This window comes from Pongo abelii, chromosome 1, assembly GCF_028885655.2.
Source record: "Pongo abelii isolate AG06213 chromosome 1, NHGRI_mPonAbe1-v2.0_pri, whole genome shotgun sequence".
NCBI classification, from domain to species: domain Eukaryota; kingdom Metazoa; phylum Chordata; class Mammalia; order Primates; family Hominidae; genus Pongo; species Pongo abelii.
Genome location: NC_071985.2, coordinates 91,844,710 through 91,862,929, shown reverse-complemented (window position 1 = coordinate 91,862,929; position 18,220 = coordinate 91,844,710). Strand labels below are relative to the sequence as shown.

Here is an 18,220-nt window from a genome sequence, read left to right as displayed (position 1 = left end):
CTTAACCATCATATTCCATAGCTTTCTGTCTTAAGCATTCTACACACATAGACCTGTCTGAGTCTGTTTTTCCTTCCCTGCATCATCAAAAATACATTTATACACAATGAAGGTGTTTGGTTTCTGTTTTGTTTGTTTGTGTACTTTTTTGTATGTGTCTTTGTGTTTCTTAGTTTGAAAATCAAACAAGAAAAATGTTGAATGAGCTGATAGTCAATGTGATGTCTGTTGCCCTCTACTGTCAGCTTCTAGTTCAGAAATGTAATTACTTAAACCTCTTGTTTCAACTTCAAGTTTCTTTCTTTCTGTTTTGATTTTAAAGATAGGGGTCTCACTGTTGCAATAGGCTGGAGTGCAATGGCGTGATCAAGGCTCACTGTAGCCTCAGCCTCCTGGCTCAAGTGATCCTCCCAGCTCAACCTCCCAAGTAGATGGGACCATAGGCCTGTGCCACCACATTGGACTAATTTTTCATTTTTTATTTTTTGTGGAGACAATGTCTTGCTTTGTTGCCCAGGTTGGTCTACAACTCTCGGCCTAAAGCAATCCTCCTGCCTCGGCCACCCAAAGTGCTGGGATTACAGCTGTGAGCCACTGCCCTCAGCCTAAGTTTTATTCATTTTCATGGAAACATATATAGACTACTAATTATGTTCCAAGGCCCAAGCCTAGGCTTTAGAAAATTGAAGCTAGTTGTCTGGGAGTATCCTGTTTGCGAAGTGAGAATTATACTACTAAAAAACCTAATTTTCTATTGGTACATTGTCTCCATCTCAGAAAGAAAGACTATAGTATGGTTCCACCATAGTAATAGACTTAGAAGTTTAGTGAGTGGGTTTTAAAGCAGCACTGCTTTTTCGAGTTATAATTATTACCTGTGAAACACTTCAACAGCATGGGCACTGCCCAGCAGCTGCCGCTGTTCATCTGCAAGCCTCTGCAAGGAACCCCAGCGGGCATTCAATTCCTAAAAGAGGCAAAAACATCAGACTTGAGATGGAGAACTAACTCACATGGCTCAGTGGTGTCTGAAGACCAGACAAGATTTAAACCATAGTTGTTTTTACGTTATTTTCTTCAGAAATTGCATAGCTTTGCTTCTTTCTTGGACAGCTTGAGCTTGGGCCTCATTTTTGCCAATGCAGCAGAGAAAGTGATTTCTTCCCAAACTGATGTTAAAGGGTGAAACCATCAACTCTGGAGCAGTAATAAGTGCTTGCTATTACAAAGACTACACTGTAAACTCCAAAAAATGAGTGGAAAGTGTTGCCTTGGTAGTTAGAAGTGATCACATTTCTCTAAGACACACAATTCTGTATCCTGAATTGAATAAACCAGGTAGCCTCTTAAAGACCTACTTTCTATAGGGGGTAAGTACATTGTTCCCCTTCATATTTCTTCACCTTCTTATCCCATAACAACCACTATAAAAACAGGCAGAAAACTCATCCTCACTGACTTATGGCAATCCAGAGAACTAGACTGAACATTTATTAATGTTCATTAGATCTTTTATGGAATCATAGATCCAGATCTGAATCAGGTCAAGAATGACCTCTCCTCTATCTCTACTGACCTATATTCTCCTTCTTCAGCACGTTGATCAGAACCTGTGTCTTCCAGTAAACTTTCTTGATCAACCTCTTCCCACTATCAAAGCTTCTTTATCTGCATTGTCTTTGCATTCATGTAATTGAGAATTTCTTGTGTGTGTGACAGTGAAAGGGAGGTGAGTATGTGTTGTAATTTAAGAATTTTAGGTCACTTCAAATGTATATATTCCAAAATTGCAATTCAAATTCAATTATATTATTGGGTGGACATGTAAGGAAAAACTTTAGTTTAATTTGATATAGCCCGGGACAGAAGATTAAGAAGAGGTTTGGATATTGTAATTTGGATATTGTGCTATCCAATATTTGCTTTTCAGATATAGAAACTGTGGTTTTTAGAAATGAAGAGACTTGTCTGAGGACACACAGTCAGACAAGAATACAGCTACAGCTATGATGTAAATCTAATTTACCTAATGTCCAGTGTAATATTATCTAAACCTCCTAATCCTGCCTCTTAAAGCTACGTCTTAATTTCTGCTACCAATACTTTTGTCTCCTTTCCCACCCCATCCATGAAATGACATATGTGAGGGCATGGAGGGCACTCAATATATGTTAACAAATGAGCCTGCTTTAATTAAGTTAATTTAGACAACAAAAATACAGGGACTATTTGGGCTATTGTCTTTGGCCTTTCCTGTGGCTAATTCCACATTGCTGTTACCTTCTGCACGTTCTAGTGGATCTGCAGAATATAAAGTTCCATGTTGAAGTGAAATGAGGACTCCCAAAGCCCAACCTGGTAGTGAGGAGGAATGGAGGGAGCCTTAGTTACCTGCCGTATTTGAGCTCCTTCTGGTGTTAGAAGTCCTTCAAATAGTAGATCATCAGCTACCTTGTTGATATCTCTTAGCCGAGGCTCATTGGTCTTCAAATCCTGAATGGGAAAATTCATCCAAAGCAGTGTAAATCCCCTCATCAAGAATCTACCGTACTTACCTGTCCATCTCTGCCCCTACTTGGCTAAATAGCAAAACATTGCTAACATCACCGTAATACACACCAAGCCCCTCTCCTCCAATCCACCACTGAGAAGAGTATCCTTAAAGATCTTGACACCTAGTGGCTGTCCAAAACTTGTCAAGATAACTATTATTTATCTGCAGTATGAAGCATAGCCATTTTTCTAGATTTCTTAAAATCTCCCCTGGATTAAGTTACACCATTAAAGGGATTGATACCTGAGCTGTGTAACATCCTTTTCTACCAGTACAAACTCCAGCTTTAAAGATTTCTTTAACTGAGTTATTATCTGCCTATATTATGAGATATTGTAAGAAACAGCTCTAGGGAGTGCTCTCTCTCTCTCTCTCTCTCTCTCTCTCTCTCTGTGTGTGTGTGTGTGTGTGTGTGTGTGTGTGTTAAATCCCATGTGGAAGATATCAAAAGAAAAAGAAAGAAAAGAAGGACTGTACACTCATTGCTAGTTAAGATAATGGAAAAAAATCTAAGGGAAGAAAGAATGTTGAAAGGGTTTTAGGTAGGCAAAAAATTAGAAATTATTTGTCAAGTCAGGTTCTTCCTTTTTCCACCCCAAACTCTGCTCCATAATTAAACTTTACACATGGTACAACAATACCTTATCCCAACCTGGGCACTGGAAACAAAGTATAGTATAAGGCAAGTTGTGAAGAATTCAGGAAGACCAGCACTCCGGTGAGGATTTTGGAGTGGCAGACACTGAAAGCTGCAGTTAGGGTAACTAGTTTTCTCTGCATTTCCCTTCCAATTATTAACAACTGCAATACCTAGAGGGAGATCTCAGCCACAGAGTTGCCAATAGCTTTGGGGAGAATATTTAACAAGTGTGAAATAAATTAAAAGATCATGTAGGATACGCTGTGGGATAAAAGGAAACAATGACAACCTTCAAAAAGGTGTCTGGAGAAGGTTCCTCTTTCTTACCTTTTGGAACTCATCAAACTTTTTCTGCAGCTCCCAAACATCATCTAGTTCCACCCCAGTGTTTTCTGCCTTTTTCTCTTGAATCCATTCCAGCATGTCTCCTGCCTCATAGGCCAATAAAAATTCATTATAACGTTGCAATAGACGACGTCTGCGTTCTTCTGCCCTATCCAAGAGGGAGCGGTATCTGGATGGAGAATTGGGAAAAGTGGAATAAAAGAAGGAGAAAATACAGAAGAGTAGAGGCTGAGTGACAAACATAGAGAAAAAAGGAACAAAAATGAAAGGGAAAACAAATCAAAGCAAAAGAACAGTAGAAGAGAGGAGGAAATAAACATAGAAGGAAAACAACCTTGGGGGCAAAAAGATAAACACATAGTATTGCATTTAAAAATAGTAAAAATGCCAGTGACCCAATAGTATGACTGGCAACATTCCTTTCCCATTTCATAAAAGTGACATTTTTACATGGTAACTGACAACTGGATATGAAAAGCCTGGCATAGTAAACAAAGTTCATATAGAGGTCAGGAGACTTTAATAACCTTTAAAGAATGTGGGACAGGGAATCAGAAGAGCTCTGTGAATTGTCTGACCTCAGGAAATTGATGGAATGATTCTGGGATTGCCTTTCCTCAAAAAGAAATTGAAACATTTAAAAGATTCTAGGTTTACTTTCAATTCTTAAAATCTTCAAATTTTCTGTGGCATCTCAAATCTAACAGATGCAGGGTCATGAGAAGAAATGTCATCGGCCAAAAATGTCTGGCCAAATACTGTTCAGTTCTCCAGGCTCTAGAACTTACTGGTTCTCAATCTGCTCCTGGCGCTGGGTGATGTTGCCTGGCTCTTCTCGTCGCCGCTGTGGGAGCATAGGGAACTCATCGTGGGCCAGTCTTTTGACGTAGACAGCTGGGACAAAGCCCTGATGATCGTCAGCTTCCACCTTCCACCAGTCCTGAAGGGAGAGCACATCCCCACTTCTTCATTAATTCTTGGAAAAGTAACAGACGGGAGAGACTTCAACACTAAGTCTCTTGGCCCAGGCACTGGTTAATGGCAAAGATAAGCTAACCATGTCTAATGAGTGGCACATAATTTTCATATATGACCAAGAAATGAAATGAAGAATTGCATAGACAAGCCCCTAAAATCAAGTAACTTGATACCTAATGTTAGACCCTTAACTTTGGAGAGGTTTTCAAACACCCAAGACAGCTCTTTTAATGATGGGGCACTTTGTTCATGAGGAATTTACAAAACACACACGGAGCCAGGCTCTAGCTGGATTTCTTGGCAGTGGATCGTCTGTGTAAGAGGATATTACACAAAAATGTCTTCTCTCCTATTCTTCTTGCAGAGGTCTGAAAAATGTGAATTGCTCTGACATTTATATACCTGAGTGTTATTTTATTTTTTATTTTTGAACTGTTGCCACATCTACCACAACTCTGAGGTTAATTTCCTCAAAAAATAATGAAGAGGCCTAGACAAAGAAAAAAGGGACTGGCACATATTATTTGATAATGAAACATCTGCCGCTCCGAACATTTACTTGTCTTTGGAATACCTATAGCCCAAACTATTTTCTTTTCTTCTTAAGAATTTTTGTAGATTAATTAGGTATCAGAGTATAAAAAATTACTTCAGTTTTTATGAAAAATATATTTAAAAATCTCAACCAATATTTTATCACTGTTCTCCCAGGCACAAGATCTAAAGAAAATCAAGTTGACAAGAGTCATCTTTTAGTAGGCTCCTTCTAACCCCAGACATTGTTATTTCATCACTAGAAATACTGGCACAGAAGAAGAACAAGCAAAGAGGAAGAAAGAAAGAGACAGCTTAGCCCTTTAAGTATATTATAGAATTTCCACTCATACTTTCTATATCTTTGGGCTAATTATGTAACTTCAATTCTTTATGATTTTAACAGCAACATTGGGATTATAATTCCAAAAGATATGTATAGGATCCTGCAAAATTTCTACAGGAAAAATACTACTTAATCAGTTATAGTTATTCAAGAAATAAAATAATAAAATAAATGTTAGATGGTAAAAATATGAATAGCTGGCAGGATTGGAACAGATGGTTCTGAAAGAGCCACTTTTTGATGGAAAGATTAGAAGGAAAAGTCACCTTATTGATGGAACTGAGCAGCGTTAAGACATCACCTTTCTTCATGGTGACTTCTCGGGGGCTGCGGGCCTGGAAGTCATATAAAGCCATGACCCTTTGTTCTCCAGCAGCTCCCTCCACTGGTGCAGCCTGTTGTTGCTGAACAAACAGGAAGCAGGTGTCAGTCACTCACTGGAAATATCTCCCTGTACAGCTTACCAGGGATGAGCAGTCCTTTAATCTTCCCAGGAGAAAAGAGCCTCTGGCTGGAACCTCTTACTTGGCTGCAGAGATTAAAGTATGTGGTCTTCAGAGAGACGGCTCCATTCTGACACTTACCGGTGACAGGCAGGTTGGGAACTATAAACCCAAAGCAAGGAAGCAAATACATAATTTGTCAGAAACGTATTAAATGCTCTAAGCCATCAGTTCTTAAAATGGGAGGAGTACATTTTAAGAAGTGTACCCCTTAAGAAGGTCCAAAAGGATTATACACATCAACATTTCAGAAAATTGTTTGAGAAAGTGAAAAGACCTGCTGTCTGTCATCACCTTTCCCTGTACCTCCAGTGATAATTCTTCCCACTCCTTCTGGCCTTTAAGTTACTATGTCAGGAGCTCCGGACCTTCTATTTGAGATATGAGTGATCAATAGCACAGGAAAGGCTACAGAATTTTAAAAATTGAGAACATTAACTGAGATCATTAAAAATATCTTGTGTCTCTGTTTAGTAAGCAGCCTGCATTCTAAGGTAGAATTTTCTCTGATTTTTACTTTCTGCCAATTTCATGTCTCTGAGTAATCAAGCAAAGCATAACCCCTCTTCCTAAGCATAACCCCTTCCTCAGGTTGGAGTTGAATATGCACCTCCGCCGACAGAGCCCTCTGATTTCATCTCCTTTAGGTTACATGTTTCCTCATACCACACAATGTATAAATCCTTCTGTTCTTGTTTAGGCACCCACTGTGCAGAGCCTGGTGAAGGAACAGTATAGGAGGTCTGTAAATATACACTGATTTGACAGACTGAAACTACGTCTTTTGTTTACTCTGAATGTGTGGATTAACAACCTCTCATTAGAAAGAATTCCTTGAAGGTAAGAAGTGTGTCTCTTTTTTCTACCACTACATACAGTAGACATTGTTATAACATTTATTTGATTCCAGTTCAATTAATCTTCATGACACCCAGTTTGGCCTTGTACCTGAGCCATTCTCATATTCTCAACCAATTGCGTCTTCCATTCTCACATTCTTAACCAATTGCATTTTCCACAAAACTTGATTGTTTTGTGCCTCAGTGCATTTGCTCTCATGGTTTATTGACTAGAAAAACCCTTATACTCTTTCTCTACACAGTAAACTACCCATCTGTCTTTCCTTAATAATTCACATCAGGTGGTTTCCCTTAGCTTACGAAAATGTTCCTATTTTCCAGTACTGTTATTTCAAGAGAACACAAGAGTCCTTTCTTTGAGACTCTTTGTCCTGTTCATACATCTATTATATGCATTTACTGTTAAACATTTGGCCTCCTAATAGACTGTAATTTTCCTGCAAATCAGGATTTTTTATTCATACTTACATATAGTAGACATTTAATAAGTTTTGGCATTGAAAATTAAGAAACAAAAGAAGGGAATAAAGAAAGATAAGAAGGAGAGATATAAATGAAGAAAAGTAAGAAAGAAAGAAGGGTAGAAATATAAAAGGAAGGAAAAAGGAAAGCCAAAAATACATCAATGAAGACATGATACCATTTATCAAAAACTTTTGGACAAAGTCTCCTTTGGACTAAATTGTGGATGCTACAGTTCCTGCATACAAGGGTCATAGAACTTAGTGTTTTCTTTGTCATTGTTTTTGGGGTTGTAGAAAGTAAAACATCAGCAATAAAGACAATTTCTTTTTCTCTGTGGTGGGAAGTATGAATCCTGTCTTCACTAAGTTAGTCTTACCTGGCAGGCATTTGCCTGATTCCGTAGAGCTTTCATACTGTCTCCAAATGAATTGAGATCTAATAGAAAGGCCTCATGCTTCTTTAGAAGAGCCTGCATTTATTGATGGAAGATCATCAGAATGAATATAGAAGGAACATTATTATTTCAACTACTATTATTTTGGGTTATGCTATTTGTCTTAAATCCTGGTAAAAGCTACTTTCCATCTATTATAAAGTTCTTTTTAACCCTAAATTTGCAAGCATGAAGGAAATAGAAGTTAATAAATTATAATTTCAATATGTTTACTAAAATCAAAATTAACTCAAACTTGCAAAAGTATTTTTATCAACACAGATTATAGCTGAAAAGAGGATGCTGTTGATACTGTTACTTTATAGGATAAACATTAGCGTAACTTAAAATATGCATACCAATTATTTCTAGTGCCAAAGGTTTGTGAAATACTATACCAACTTCCTATAGGACAATGTGCAAAACAAATAAATGGATAAAAAGTGTGATTATAACCTTTGCGGTTCTTCTTGCCCCAACATAGCTGTCCAATTTTATTTTAATCAAGTAATTAAGGTGTCTCTATCTTAAAACCATGATTAATTTATAAATGCTCAAGGTTACTCTGGAAGGTTTAGGATGGGATTATGACTATGACTCTGATCACACTTTTTTGATTTCAATAATCTCTAAAGAATATATGAATCTCTATGGGATGACAAAAATGTAGCATATCTTTTGGGATTCCTGTCAACTCTGAGGGAGTCTCAGCAGATGAAGGCCAAAGGCGACCACTCTGGAAACCCCAAATAATCTGACAGAATCTGTAGCTATCCCACAACCTAAGCAAACCCTAAATTGATAATTTGGTTGCATTTGTTAAGGATTCACAATGTTAAATCCACCCCCACCTTACCCCAGCTGCTTCTTCATCAGCCCCATAGTTAGTATTATCTACAATAGGCTCCTTCTCTCTGATCCATGTTTCTGCTTCATGCAAGTCAGCCAAGTACTGCTGGAACTGGACATTGGCTTCAAGATCATTTTGTCGCCTAGCAGCTCGAGCCCGGAGAGACTCCATATTCTGGTTCAAACTCTTGACCCTAGAGGCCACATCTTCTGCAGCGAAGTGTCCTATGGAGTAATTATAGAAAAGGTGAGTATGATCCTCATGAGTGTTTACCATACTCTAATCCTTTTGGTACCTTGGAAAAGAGAAAGGAAGTGATAAAAATGGTATCTTATTTAGTCAACGTTATATTTTTCTTGAGTTACCTGGGAATTGAAATATCCTAAGTGAGATTAAGTAAAAAAAGGTACTAATGGGAGATATGCATGTGGTGGTGAATGGGTTGGTATTGTCTGACAAATACAGACTTGAAAACAGAATACTAATGTGTGGGTGATTAAGAGGTCTAAAATCATGTCTTCTTTAGATGAAGCAGAAAAATCAGCTGATTTCCATTTCTTCCCATAAAGGAGTTATTATTGTGAGAGTTGCTCTTCCACCCTAAACAACTAGAAAACAGGAAAAGCTGTAAAATAAAATGATTTTCAGACAATGGAGACAGGACTGTGATTCCTGAGAGAAGGGAAATAAATGAGATATGTTCTGTAATTGCCAAGCTTATGCCTCGGGAGGTTTCTGGGCTGTAGGCCTGGGGAGTTAACCCAAATAGAACCACCAGTCACACTGAATTGAGGACACAGAGATCAACATTTGGGAAAGACAAGAGAACTAGAACTTGTGAGGCTGAGTGTCAAAGAGAAGGGTGTTATAGAGAGAGAGAGAACTTTTCAGAGAAGTTCCCTAGAGTATTTGTCTGATTACTCATATGCACACATGTATAAGGAAATCCTGGAGGGTGAGAAAAGAATGACTTAAAAGCAGTGGCCAAACAACTTCTAGGCCTCAATTAAGAATGAAAATAGTTAACATCCAACCCATCAAAGTGGAAAAATATTGTAATACATGAGATAGGGTCCTCAGAAGAGTAACATATCTCAATATTATGCTCATCTCTAAATCAGTCCCCGAATAAATCCTGCCCCAGGAGTACCATAACAAAACAGATCCAAGAAGCTCAACAATCACCGAGCTGAAGAAACAAGGAAAACCCCATCAAGTTATAGCATAATCAAATTGTTTAATACCAGTGATAAAGAGAAAAGCTTTAAAACAGTTTGAGGGGGAAAAAAAGACATATTACATACAGAGGAGCAAAGATCATGATGACAGCAGACTTCTTATCAGAAGCCTGCAAAGTCAGAAGACAAGGCAGTGCATCTTTAAAGTACTGGAAGAAAGAAGTTGTCAACCGAGAATTTTATATGTAGTGAAAATATATTTCAAAAAGGAAGGTAGAATGAAGACCTTTAGATGAACAAAAGTCTAGAGAGTTTATGGATAGAAGACCTGCAGTATAAGGAATGTTAGATGAAGTTCTTCAAGCAGAAGAAAAATAATACAAATGAAAATATTAACCTAAAGAAAGAAATGAAGAACACTGGAAATGGGAAATATGAGGCTGAATTTTTTCTCATTTAATAATCTCATTCAAAACCGGTTGGCTACCAAAGCAAAAATAATGACATTGAATTATAGGGTTTATAACATGTAAAAATTTAAAATATGTGACACCAATAGCATAAGGGTGAAAACAAATGGAAGTATCAATTTAAGAATCTTATATTAAACATGAAATGCATAATATTATTTGAAATTAGACTATGATAGATTAAAAAATCTATATTTTAATTCCTGGAATAGTGGCTCTCAAATCTGTGCTTTTGGGATCCCTTTACAACTTTAAAAATTATTAAGGATGCAAAATATCTTTTGCTTATATAGTTAGACTGATTAATAGTTCCCATATCAGAAATCAAAACAAGAAGCTTTGAAAGAAAAGAATGTACAAGTATATACTCCATTAGACAGAACAGTGACATCATCACCCATCTGTAGGCTCTGGAAAACTCCATTCTATGCTTATAAAACAATAAATCTGTAAAAGAAAATAATAGTCTTAGCGTTATTATGAAAATATTTTAACTTTGTGAATCCACTAAAAGTGTGTCAGAGACCCTAAAAGGACTCCAAATCACAATGGCAAAATCACTGCACTATAATAAACACACACACAAACACAAAACAGCAATTGTAGCTAATAGGCCAATTTGAAGATAAGATGGAATCACAATAAATACAAAATTGATCTAAAGGAGACATAAAGTGATAGATAAAAAGAAAAAATATAGCAACTTGCCAAATTTAAAATAAACCATATCGATGATTGCACTAAGTGTAAATTGTCTAAATATCACAATTAAAAAAGAAAAATTACCAGATTGAATAAAATAAAAACAAGGCCTGATTATATGCTATTTATAAGAATCCCACTTTAAATATAAGAAACAGAGTGCAAGCAAAAAGATGGAGAAATATGCACCATGCAAAAACTAATCAAAAGATAGCTCATGTGGCTTTTATTAAAGTTTACTAAAGGCTTCAGAACAAAGAATTTCACCAGGGATAAAGATTGATATTTCATAATGTGAAGACTTAACTTCATCAAAAAGACATAACAATACTAAATGTGTATGCATGTAATAACAGAGCTTCAAAATATATGAAACAAAAACTGATAGAACTGAAAAGAGAGGAAGACAAAATCTACAAGTATAGTTGAAGATTTAAAAAACAGGCGAATTTCTACAGTTGTTGGTTTGAATCACTCAGTTGGGATCTGAAGTTTTGCTCAGCAAACTGAATTTTAACCTATACTTTTGAAAACTAGATATTGGTTGGCATCAACTGATTCTTCAATCAACAGAGGGAAAATCCCAATGTAATCTGCACTACTTATACCATACCTGGCTTATGATGTTCAGAACTGAACATCATACTTAAGCATCAGGAATTTCTGAATTGGATGAAAAGAATGAACAGAGGTATTGAAACTATATGAAGTGAGAAGCTAAAGAAATGGAACAGTTTACTATAAAAATAGTTCAACACTGAATAACTAAGATCTGCCTTCACAGATCTGGAAGCTCCCATATGGAAAAGAGACCTGATTTAATTCATAGGGCTTTGTAAATTAGATTCTGAATTCTGGAACTTCTACGGAGAAACATATTAATGATTAGGATAAAGACATTTTACTTTAATAATTTTTGTTTTACAAACAAATAGTGGTTCACAGGACTGGAATATTCCTGTTATTGAAATATACAAACAAAACCATATGCCCATTTGTCAGAAATGCCAAAAGATCATTAAGTGGGAAAATGAGTCAGATATTTTTAAATTCCCTTGAAACCCTAGGATAGTACAAACTTCTTCCCAGAGGTCTGGCCTGGGGATGTTTTGTCCAACTGAATCTCAATCATACATACCTTCCTCTACCATTTTGTTTCCCCTTTCTGTTATCTCTTGAATGCGTGGTTCATGGCTGGCAATGTTCTCCAGGATGACTCTATGCCTATTCAGAAGCTTTTTGGAAGCAATCAGGTCCTTTCCTGCAGAGGAAAGGAATTTCAAAGTTTCGGATTATCCTCGTGTATGGAAGTGGCATACCTCACTTTTTTAGAACTCTTGGACTCACAGGTTCTTCCCTTTGAAGTTCTAACCATTGAGTAAGATTCTTTAAATTTATATCATCTGTCTGAATTCACTCTACTTATCTTTGTTCTTCCCCTGGCCTCTTTTTATTAATAAATTTCAATTCACTGTTATACAACAGATAATGAAAACATCACTATTTTTGTTGAAAAATAGGTACAAAGGCAAGTAACTTCTTAGTTCAAATGTCCAATACTATGCACACAATTGTCTTTCAGCATATTGTGATGTAGAAGGAAGGAACTTCTACTTGCTAATTTCTATGGGCTTCAGAAAGTTTTTAAATCTTCTATGCCCAAGTTTTCTCATCATGAAAAAGGCACAGTGTAACTGGTTTGAAGATCTATTTGTAATCATTAGAAATAACTTACAAAAAGTGCCTCATTGATTGCATAGCATTAACAAGCAAACAATAAATACTACTTACTGTGAATTTCCTTTATCTTCTAAGATCCCGAAATCCTGCTGTCTGCTTTATCCTCCCTGTATCCTAACCATGCTTTATCTCTTTTCCCTCTAAACTTTCTTTCTTACTACTTCCCATTCAAAATATACTCTCTAGAAACTTTCTATGCCTTTCCAATAAGCCTCAGGCTTTTATCTTCCAGGAAGTTTTCCCAGACCAACCCTTCCATTGTCCTCATTGTCCAGCCTTTCATAGGTGTTTCCAAAATATGCATACTAAGTTGCACTGTATTTGTGTACACCTTTTTCTCTGCCTCAGTATAAGTGTACTGGCTTTGACACTGGTGAACTAGCAGCTTCTGAAGGAAAGGACAATATGTGCTTTATCTGCTACTTCACCCCTGCTATTGTCAGAAGAAAAATCTCATATAATTTATAAGAAGGGGCCAGCTACAACCTAAACACAAACACTTAGTATCTCAGACATTAACCATGGCTGTTCAAAGACCTTCACAGTTTTAGAGCAAGCAACAAAACGCTGAGCACTCTAGCTCTTCCCAGGGGCCCTAAATTCATGGCATTGCTCATGTCCAGTTTTAGGAGGTGTAATTTTTTAGTATAATTTTAAAAAATCTTTTTATGAAGGACTGGACAAATTTTCATGAATGTGAGAAGAAACAGCTAAGAGCAAGCTTTCTAGACTCCAACTACTGTACCCCAGATATCTCTCAATCTATAGACCTTGGTCCTTTCCTAATGGCTCAGCCTGCTCGGGCTGTACTAACCAAGGTAGGTGGAAGTAGCTGAAGGTTCAGTCTCTTGGATCCAGGCCTCCTCATCCTCTGTGTCTCTACAAATCAGCTGCAGATGGAGAAGGTCTAAGAGCTTCTTCTTTCGGGTGGCCAGTGGCTCTTTCAGAGCTTCAAATCGGTGTACCAAGGACTCCTGCCTTGCCCTTATATCCTTAGAATCAGGATGGCCTATTTCTTCAAAATATGCAGCCAGGTCTGTAAGGGTATCCACCTGATCCTAAGGGAGAAATAGAATGAATGCCAAGAAATCCCATCATTTAGTAGGAAGTAATAGGAGTTTGTCGTGGTGGAAACGTGGTCATGGGAAAATCAGTTCCCATATGCACTCTGTTCTGATCTCTAATTAAATCAGTGAAATGGAGTTGGAGGGGTTGCTACACTGGGGACCACCACATCAGGTGAGGGCTATTCATACGAAAGTAGTTCTCAAAACATATTTTAGAAACATCAAAATATTTATAGAATGCTTCAAGGAAATCAGAAAAATTAGAACTGCAGAGTTTGATTGTTTAAGAGTATTGATAAACTGGGCCCCAAGGAAAAAACTGGAAGTGTTTTTCTATCTCAGTTCACCTTCTGTATTCTTTCTCTCTCTTTAAAATGAGCTATAACTGCAAATAAATGGAAACTTCTCAGGCTTAAGTTTGTTGCATAGCAGAAACAATACCTATGAGATGAAATGTGATGTTATAAAAATTGTCAGAAGCTCAGAAAGATAAATTTAACGGAATGCCTTGCCACCAGCTAGTTGTCCTCCTTTGAGCCATATCTGAGAAAGGAGGGATACAGAAACAGGATTTTGAAGGCTCTTCCTAGAAATCAAATTTTAGTTGTCTACCTATATGGTGAAATAGATACAATAGTACACTACATTTTTATTAGTGAGGTAAACTATACCTGGCCTGGCAGACACAGTACCCAGGATTTTTATTTGCTTGTTTTTCTTGTTTGTTCATTGGGTATAAGAGTGGCACATAAGCAAGTGAGAGGTAGCATTAGGACAAATACCTAATGCACGCAGGGCTTAAAACCTAGATGACAGGTTGATGGGTGCAGCAAACTACCATGGCATATGTATGCCTATGTAACAAACCTGCACATTCTGCACATGTATCCCAGAACTTAAAGTATAATAATAAAAAAAGAAGTTCTTCTAGATACAGAGAAACATCTGGCATTTTGTTTTATTTTTGCTATTTTGCCATTCAGTGCTCAATCTATAAAGGGTTTTATCTATGGCTCCTCAATTTGGAAAAAAGTTTACAAATATGGACTATCAGTAACTTGTTAAAGCACATACTCACTTCTCCATAAAAAATTAGAGGCCTTACACTTTTACACTGTGGGTAGGAGTGTAAATTAGTTCAACCATTGTGGAAGACAGTTTGGTGATTCCTCAAGGATCTAGAACCAGAAATATCATTTGACCCAGCAATCCCATTACTGGGTATATACCCAAAGGATTATGAATCATTCTACTATAAAGACACATGCACATGTATGTTTACTGTAGCACTATTTACAATAGCAAAGACTTAAAAGCAGCTCAGATGCCCATCTATGATAGACTGGATAAAGAAAATGTGGCACATATACAATATAGAATACTGTGCAGCCATAAAAAAGAATGAGTTCATGTCCTTTGCAGGGACATGGATGAAGCTGGAAGCCATCATTCTCAGCAGACTAACACAGGAATGGAAAACCAAACACCGCATGTTCTCACTCATAAGTAGGAGTTGAACAATGAGAACACATGGATACAGGGAGGGGAACATCACACACCGAGGCCTGTCGACGGCTTAAATACCTAATGCATGCAGGGCTTAAAATCTAGATGATGGATTGATAGGTGCAGCAAACCACCATGGTACATGTATACCTACATAACAAACCTGCACTTTCTGCACATGTATCCCAGAACTTAAAGTAAAATAAATTAAAACCAAAAATCAGATAACTTATAAGGAAATAAAACTAAAATCCCTCAGTAGCCAACTGTTCTCATTTCTTAGGACATTTTTGTAAATCAGAACATAATGGAAGGATTTTCAAACATAATCATTATCATCATCACTATAGATCCACCGTACTCTTTGAAAACCTCTAATGTAGTGCAGGATGCACCAGGCGAGGGAGAGAGGATATCTGGCTCATATACTTGGCTGCCAGTCCATTGCCATTTGATCTTGGGGAAAGTTCTTTCACCTGTTTTGATCTCAGTTTCTTAAACTATATAATGAAAACTTTGGGCTAGAAGATAGTGAAGATCTTTTTCAACTTTAACATTCTATATCTAAAATTTCCTTTGCAAGTATCATTTCTTTGCCTCTACCCACATTAGGAGTTCCAATTCCTGGTGACCAGCCACCCTAACTTTCCCAAATGGTGTCACACACTCCTATTTCTTAAGCTCTTACACATACAGTTTATCTTCTTCAAGATGGCCTTTTTTGTTTGCTTTTAAGCAAAAAAAATTAAACAAATTATACCCTTCCATCCTTTGAAACTCTGTTCTCCGGGTAGATTTCAAAGCTATATTTGTATGATTTTTCCTACTCCAGTCTTTTACTTTATTTAAAGCCCCAGAGAGCCATCTCTAAAGGTATACAAATGACTTTTTTCCTGTTTTCTGTAGATTCTTCTGTTTTTTTTCCATTTAACTCAGAGTGACCATAGAGTAGGCATCATGAAAGTGTATTTTCAAAAGGCAGATTAGTGGGGTCTTCTAGGGAATGGCGAAATCATTTTTAAATACAAGCTAGGATTCCTGGGATGAGAAATTGAGTTGGCCGGAAGTGGATTTCCACTGAAATCTCCCAAACCTCATATAGAATATCCACAACCTAGGAACTTTTGGAATAAATTCATTTTAAATAAGAGTCTGGTATGATGTTGGAGAAAATATCTCTGAAACTAGCAACCTTGATATCAGTTCATAGTTCTTTCTGGCTCTGTTGTTAATTTTTGCTGTGACATTGGGAAGGTCACTTTACTTCTATTGGTTTCAATTTTCCTTATTTAAAAAAAAGGTAGATTTAAAATATTTTTAAGCTTTGAATCACAGAATACCTGAACAGGAAAAGACAACTTTATCCCAACCCCTTATTTTATAGGTGAGGATAGTGAGGACACTGAGATGCAAAAAGTGAAATGACCTATCAAAGATCACATAACTAGTAAGCCACAAGGATGTATATACAACCCAGATTTCTAGATTGAAAGAAGAGTTTATGTTTAGAAAAGTCAATAAAGCCTTACACCAACCATGAGGTTCTGACCAAAGACACTGAGCACCCAGCACCCCTGGCTAGATTGGAGGAGATTTTGGGAAAAGGCAGTTGGCTTACTAAAAATTTTGAATTTTTACCTTTGGTTCTTTGCTCTTTTGCTCTCTGAATAATAATAATTACTTATTAATTACTTAATAAGTGATAATTACTTATTAATTACTTAATAAGTGATAATTACTTATTAATTACTTAATAAGTGGTAATTACTTATTAATTACTTAATAAGTGATAATTACTTATTAATTACTTAATAAGTGATAATTACTCATTACTTAATAATGAGTGTGCTCAGAGCATATACACCCATTGCTTATTATTACTTATTAAGTAATAATAAGTAATAATTACTTATTAAGTAATAATAAGTAATAATTACTTATTAAGTAATAATAAGCAATAATTACTTATTAGGTAATTAATAAGCAATAATTACTTATTAGGTAATTAATAGTAATAATTACTTATTAGGTAATTAATAAGTAATAATTACTTATTGCTTAATAATGAGTGTGCTCAGAGCATATACACCCATTGCTTATGGCTGGCCAAAGAGCTAACAACAAACCTGACGAGCAGCCACAGCCGACTCCAGGAGGCCGTGTTTCCTGAGTCGATTCTGCACATCAGCCAGGCCTTTCCCATAATCCTCAGAGGTGACTTGCCACTCCACCTCCTCCAGCCAGCGCTGCAAATCTTCTGCATTATTTTCAAATTGCAGCTTCTGGTTGGCCTCATGCAACTGGGTCCCTGGGAGAAGACATCAGGTAGAAGACATTAGGTACCGTAACTATTCCTCTTTACACTATAATATACCTTCCTCCAATTGAAGGATCAATATAATATTTTAGTATTGCAAAGAGGGAAATATAACTGTCTCACATGTCTCACAAAAAGTCATCTTAAATTTGTAGAATTCTGATAATATTTGTTTCTGAATATAGTAATGTTCTCAAAGCAAAAATAAATAAGAAGTTATATTGCCTGATAAGATCTAGTGCTGCTGTGTCAGATTTTAACCATCTTGGGTGTTTCCTTATGTGATTTTTACTCTCTATCCAGACCTCTTTTTCAAGGAAATTCAAATCCAAACACTCTATTTTCTAGGAGAAGCATAATGAGGTTGGTTCAGTTTCAAATTTGTAAGTTTCTTTTTATAAAATTATTTCACTGAACTTTGCTTTCCCCCCTTAGTGCCTGTCTTTCATCACCAACTGTTCCCCACAATTTTGTCTTCCAGAAAATGTCTTCATTCACACTCTGCTCAGATCGATTCTGTACTATGATCTTATTGCAATTATTTCCATTATTTCTGCAAAGGAATTGCTGTGTCTCCTGATGGTGAAGAGTAGCAGTGATATATTGTCATACCAAGTTTGATTTTGTTTTTCTAAACCAAAATTAAGGATGGTATCCAGAAAAAAATCAGTATGACATATTTATTCTGTAATCAAGGAAAAGTTATGTTTATAGATGATGTTTATAACAAGG

The 18,220-nt window shown here is 36.6% G+C and overlaps 1 protein-coding gene across 1 annotated transcript in view; it reads right to left on the bottom strand.

Annotated features, from left to right (window-relative positions):
- Positions 1 to 18,220, bottom strand: part of SPTA1 (spectrin alpha, erythrocytic 1) — an 83,042-nt gene that overhangs the window by 39,658 nt on the left and 25,164 nt on the right. The window contains exons 16-25 of the mRNA XM_024255030.2: positions 17,298 to 17,479; positions 13,413 to 13,656; positions 11,997 to 12,119; positions 8,515 to 8,732; positions 7,602 to 7,694; positions 5,664 to 5,801; positions 4,328 to 4,479; positions 3,522 to 3,708; positions 2,392 to 2,493; positions 876 to 967 (exon numbers count right to left, since the gene is read on the bottom strand). Of these exons, the coding sequence (XP_024110798.2) occupies positions 876 to 967; positions 2,392 to 2,493; positions 3,522 to 3,708; positions 4,328 to 4,479; positions 5,664 to 5,801; positions 7,602 to 7,694; positions 8,515 to 8,732; positions 11,997 to 12,119; positions 13,413 to 13,656; positions 17,298 to 17,479 (1,531 nt within the window). The remainder of the gene's footprint in view (positions 1 to 875; positions 968 to 2,391; positions 2,494 to 3,521; positions 3,709 to 4,327; positions 4,480 to 5,663; positions 5,802 to 7,601; positions 7,695 to 8,514; positions 8,733 to 11,996; positions 12,120 to 13,412; positions 13,657 to 17,297; positions 17,480 to 18,220) is intronic.